This window comes from Apaloderma vittatum, unplaced genomic scaffold (assembly GCF_000703405.1).
Source record: "Apaloderma vittatum isolate BGI_N311 unplaced genomic scaffold, ASM70340v1 scaffold5882, whole genome shotgun sequence".
NCBI lineage: Eukaryota > Metazoa > Chordata > Aves > Trogoniformes > Trogonidae > Apaloderma > Apaloderma vittatum.
This window is the reverse complement of record NW_009702973.1, coordinates 3250-9298: the sequence shown is the minus strand read 5'-3', so window position 1 is coordinate 9298 and position 6049 is coordinate 3250. Positions and strand designations below refer to the sequence as shown.

At 44.8% G+C, this 6049-nt stretch overlaps 1 protein-coding gene across 1 annotated transcript in view; it reads right to left on the bottom strand.

Annotated features, from left to right (window-relative positions):
• ZNF512 (zinc finger protein 512) overlaps positions 1–5833 on the bottom strand; it is a 17043-nt gene extending 11210 nt beyond the window's left edge. Inside the window, exons 1-3 of the mRNA XM_009864424.1 lie at positions 5781–5833; positions 4252–4460; positions 2265–2354 (exon numbers count right to left, since the gene is read on the bottom strand). Of these exons, the coding sequence (XP_009862726.1) occupies positions 2265–2354; positions 4252–4297 (136 nt within the window). The 5' untranslated portion in view covers positions 4298–4460; positions 5781–5833. The remainder of the gene's footprint in view (positions 1–2264; positions 2355–4251; positions 4461–5780) is intronic.
• Between the last annotated feature and the right edge of the window lie 216 nt (positions 5834–6049).

The window sequence follows — 6049 nt, the reverse complement described above, 5'->3', positions numbered from 1 at the left end:
TCCAACATCCTAGTGTAACATCTGCCTTTTCAAAAACAAGTATGACACTGTTGATTCCTATTCTATTTTGATTTGTTATGAATCTCAAATCCTCTTCTGAAGAACTGATACCTAATCTTACATACTATTCCATCTGACTTTTTAAACTGTTTCTCTGACATAAAGACCACTTAAAATTTTAACCTTTTCTCCAACACACACGCCAACTCTTTCAGCTTTGTGCTGTCTACAGACTTCCAAGTCCTTGGTGACGAAAACAACAGAATCAACCCTAGGACAGACTGAATCACCGTTCTATACTTCAGAATGTACCTGGTGTTATTCCTGTCCAGCTGTAGGACTTCACATTCCTCCTTGACCAGCCTCAAGAGATTCTTCTGTGCTTTATTCTCCAGCCTGCCTGGGTCCCTGCAGATGGCAGCCATCTGGTGCCTTGCCACTCCTCCCAGTCTTGTATCATCGGTGTACCTGCTGAGCGTGCACACTGTCCCACTGTGCAGGTCACTAATGAAAATACTGAAGGGTACCAGCCCTGGTATTTACCTGGGAGTACGCCACTAGCGGTGTGCTCACCAACCAGACCTTGTGCTGATGATCACCATCCTCTGGGCCTGGATGTTCAGCTCATTTTCAGTCCACTGCACTGCTCATTTATCTAACTGTACTTTGTCAGCTCATCTAAGAGGATGTTGTGGGAAACAGCACCAAAAGCCTTAGTAAAGTGGGGGTGAACAAAACCCACTGCTCTCCCCTCATCCACCACGCTAGTGATCTATTAGGTCGCTAAAGCATGATTTTCCCTTCAGGAATCTATGCTGACTACTCCCAATCACCACAGCTGTTCGGAAGCGCGTGGACATGCTTTCCAAGTGGACTCTCTTCATCACCTCCCCAGGGATGGAGGTGAGATTGACCAGCCTGTAGTTCCCCAGATCTTCCTTCTTTCTGTCCTGGAAGATAGGAGTGATATTTGCCCTCTTCCAGTCTTCAAGAACCCCTCCCAGTCACCATGACCTTTCAAAGATAATCAAGAGTTGCCTCGAAATGATATCAGGCGGCTCTCTCAGCACTCAGTGCAACCCATCAAGCCACATGGGACTTAGAATCATGGAATCGTTTAGGTTGGAAAGAACCTTTAAGATTTTCAAGTCCAACCACTAAACGAGTGCTGTCGCTGCTAAACCACGTCCCTGAGCACCACCACACTTACACGTCTTTAAATACCTCCAGGGATGGTGACTCCACTGCTTCCCTGTTCCAATGCTTGACAACTCTTTTGGGGAAGAAATTCTTCCTAATATCCAATCTAAACTTCCCCTGGAGCACCAAGGTCAGACTGACAGGCCTGCAGTTCCCCAGATCCTCCTTCTGTCCCTTCCAATAGATTTGCTGACCTTCCATTCACTGGGACGCCCCTGGGTAGCCAGGATTGCTGGTGAATGATTAGGTAGGCCCAGTTTCTTAAAGTGCTCCAACCTCACCTTCCTTTGTCGAGTGTAAGGCTTCCCTGCTCCAGACCTTCTGGTCTCAGGCACCTGGGATCCCTGAAGGATTCCTTTAGAGACTGAGTCTCAGGGAGCATTGTGTACCTCAACCTTTCCCAAGTCATTTGTCACCGGTTCCCCTGCCCTGTTCAGCAGCGCACTCGCACTTTCCTTAGACTTCGTAGAATCCTTCCTTGTTGCCTTTCACATCCCTTCCCACATTCAGCACCTCGTTGTCCTTGCCTTTCCTAACCTCATCCTTGCAAGACTGGTCGGCAGATGCTCTTACTGTCACCTGCTCCTACTGTCACCACTTGTACACTTTCTTCTGCACCTAAACACTGATTAACAACCCTTTGAAGCCAAGAAAACCCTATGATGTCAAGCATTTCCTGCCTCCACCTCTGTAGTAAAAGAAAATCAAAGTGGTTCAGTTTGATTTCTCCTTAACCAACCCACATTGTTGTTATCATCTACTCATTAATTTCCAGATGTTTATAAATAATTTGTCCAATTATTTAGTCCAGGATCTTTCGGGAAACTGAAATGAAGCAGACTCGCCTATATGTACCCTACTTCTTTTCCTCCCTTCCTTTGTTGGACTTTTAAGAGAGACTGAAATTAGAACAATCATCTCCCACTGTAAAACAGAAACTAGACAATGGTATCCTATAAAACACCCAGAATCAGAAAAAGAGTTGGACAGCAGAGGATAGCATTTGTGCAGAGAGGAAGTCTGAAGCACCTGGCGGCTCCTAATTAGAAATTACAAGTTATTACCTGCAATCTTCTGCTTCTTCTTGGGAGAGTCTTTAAGATCGTCATCTTCCTCTTGCTCAGATTTCCTCTTCCCTTTCAGTAGCACTTCTGCTAATGAATAAGAACAGAAACGCTTCAGTCTCATTGTTCGGTCTGGGTAACAGCTTTGATCTGCTGCTGCCTCAGTTTATCTTTGCACCCAACAGCGGTGTTTTTTCTTTTTTTTCAAGTAGTTTTTGTTAGGCACCTGGACACCAGTGAGCTAGACACAGTCTTTTGACTCAGTAACATTTTGGTGCTCCACAGCCTGCAATCCTCTGACATAGAAGATATGGAAGAAAAAGTGATACAGCATGGTTTGGGAAAACACTTCTCCTCAGGAAGAGCCAGAAGGTGCCAGGTTTCATCATAAAAGGCTCATCTGCATACACACAAAAAGGAGCATAGAGAAATAACAGCAGGTGTGGAAATGCAGATAACACTCTGCCTCCTCTCACTATTTCCAGGCCTATCGTAGGCTTATCTCCACGAACACAGAGAAGTACAGAAGCGCAATGGCACGCAGGAGAACACAAATTATGGGCTCGGAGAAACAGACACCTTCCTCCCAGGTCTGTCGCAGGAGACCCACCAGGATGACTCAACGGCAGCCCCTCTCTAGAGCACCCTTTGGAAGTGGGGAGCGGTGAGGAGGGAGGGTGCGGTGTTAAAAGCCCCAGGCTCTGTGGCACTAGAGCAATTCAGCATTACACAAGTCTGCGATGTTCAGAAGCGATATTAAAGGCAGGCAAAGGGAGAGAATTAGCTAATTTGGGAAGGACCAAGTGCAGGAAAGGTGTAAGCGGATGAAAAGGGCCCCCAGCCTGTAGGGAGGTGGTTGGTCAGTACACAAGTCTGTCAGGCCTGACACCACGTCAGAAGGGCCGGGGATAGCAGTGTCTGCACATGTGAGCCCACCAGTAAGGAGCTCTGCACCAGGAACTGGCACAGCTCTGTGAGCCTCGGGGGCTGGTATGTCCACGGACCAGCAAGTGGGGAGCCCAGGCTCCGAAAGCCAGGCACAGAGGAGAGGGAGTGCTTCAGTCCACCTACAGGAGAGATCCACACTGCACATACGTGTGCACACAAATGCACACACATCTACATATGCACTTCTTTCATATACACTTTTCTATATGCTGCTTTTCTCTCATTAACACAACTTCATCCCAATGAGCCAGAGAGGGAACAGGACGGAGGGGAGTGCTGAGCACACCTCTTCGTGCTGACCCATGGCACTGGCCGTGCGCATGTTGTACACGTGCTTACACCTACAGGAACATATGCTCAGTCTCGCTAGCGGTGGGACCTGAACGTGTGGAGCTCCAGATGCAACTCTCCCCACAACAGGACAGAATAAGATTCTGATTTAGAAATAAAAATAAAGTGCATTAAAGAAGAACAAAGTTTTGGCCCTCTGCCACATGAGAATTTTGGAAAACAGTTCCTAGTTCAGGAACTCTGAATGTTCCTACAACAACATAAGACTCAAACTACTCAAATCAGAAAATTGTAAGTGACAGAAACAAGAAAATAAAACAAGTAAAAATTTCCTTACAAAAAAATAATAATCTACCAAACACAAAGGCTGTGTCTAATCCAGAATGCTGCTGAGTGGTCCCCTTTTCTACATGTTTAGTGTTGGTTGTTCTATTTCTAAAGCTCTCAAAGTATATTTCTGATATGAGTGGCAGAATCCCTACACATACTTCCTCTACAGATAAAACTGAGCTCAGTCACAGAATCATTAATTTTAATAGACGAGTCATTCAAAAGGAACCGTGTAACATCAGAGAATCTCCCCTATGTTTCTGCAGTGGAGGAAGTTTATTTCTCCTCATACATGAGCAGCATTACCAAGCTTGCAATCTGTGGCTAAACTGCAGCGTGTCTTTCAGAAGTAATCTAACCTCTCATAAAAGGACCAGGAAGAAAAACCATTTTGTACTGAGCCAAAGGTGAAGGGTACCTTTTTTTTCTGAAGATTTGTTAACGCTGTTTTTTACTCCTCTCATTTCCAACCAGTAAGCAGGCCTGCGAATAGTGCGCTTGCTTCTGGACTCTGCACTTCCGTTCACTTGACCCTTCGGTGAGGCAGAAGAAGTGTTGCTGACAGTCTCCTCATAGCTACTGTTCAGTCCTAGGACAGTAGTTTCCACCTCTTCAAACTGCTTAGACCTGGAAAACATCAACTTGAAAATCTATGTATATGTATGCATAGATACACACACAACTGCAGTAACCTGACCGACAACACCCCTTTCATCTTCCCAAGTACCCTAAAAATTAATCTCAAAGTCCATTCAGTCTCCTGAGTTTTGTGCACTTAAAAGCACTGGCAAGATAAAACATACTAAATGTTATTTTTTTTCAGTATACCTTTCAGAGAATGACATTAGAAAACTACTTGAAAAGAACAAAAAAAAAATTTATCCTACCTCAAACTTTCAACTAAAGAAGCAGGCACAAGTTAACCTCAATTTAAAATATATTTAAAAATATACGTTTATCTTTAAGCAACCACTGCGGAATATAGAATTCTTCTGCAGCCCATCATTACAAAAAAGACCTTTTCCATGCCACAGGGGGGAAGATTTCCTCCAGTATGTATTGTTGCTGTCAGTGCTGACATTACACAATTAAAAGACTTAATGCTAGTAAGAACTTTAACCAGTAAAGCTTTCAGCAATTGAGACAGCGTTACAGTATATTCTGCAAATTACACTACTAAATTAAGACTAGCTTAGACCAGTCAGCAGTGCTGATTTTTCTTCCTAGAGATCAAAGGGAACTTTACTTCACTATTCTCAAATATTCTCAGAGCCCTGACATGCCTGGACTTTTACCCTGCTGTACACAGCAGCTGAATGATTGGGTGTCAAAGAGTCTGCGAGCATCTGTGCTCTGGGCAAACACCGTTACCGGGATAGCAAAGGCCAGAAAACAGCAGCAATCTGCAATATACCTATCGCTGCCATGATTCACTAACTGAAATGAGCAGATCGCTGGGATGCTAGCAGTGACGGCCACCCCAGCAACATTCACGGCCACCCCAGCAACATTCTCGCCCAGCCTGAGCTGTGCAGCTCACAGGTTTTAACACAGCAGTCCAGAAATTAGTAAGTGGGGGACACCGATGGTACTTGGTCAGATCATATAGGCTGTGTTTAGGGAGGGACTGCAGAAGGACAGGGAGAGGAATTCTCACATTAAAGCCCTTCTGTTGCGATCACACTCAAAATACACAGATTTTGGAACACCACTTGGTCTCAAACACAAAATATTTATCTTCGCAGTGTTAAGCTAACGCCCCCTGAAGTGTCAGGAAAGCTTTTTTCTTACGATACAAGAAGTCAGCTGAGATTCTGATCACACAGACCAGAATCATTGCAGCTCTTAAAATTCAGAATAGTATGTAAAGACCAGATACGGTTTTCCAAGAGGAATCTCTTGTGTTTTCTTGCCCTCTGTCAAACTAGACAAGAAACATGCACGTACTTTTTGTCTCCCAGACACTTCTTGACCTTCTGCTGTCTGTGACGTCCAGGCCTGCTGTCCTAACAAAGCAGAACAATTCACATTAGCAGCATAATTTTTCAGTTAAACACAATCACCCTCATGTGGAGGATGTGCACCCCAACTTTTGAAAAGGAAACCACTGTTTTCTGCAACAAGGAAGTGTTTGACCTTTTTGACTCCGGCTGAATTGGAACTGGAATCAAAATAGGGATGAGCCCCCCAATGCTCCCCGAATGAGAGCCCATCAG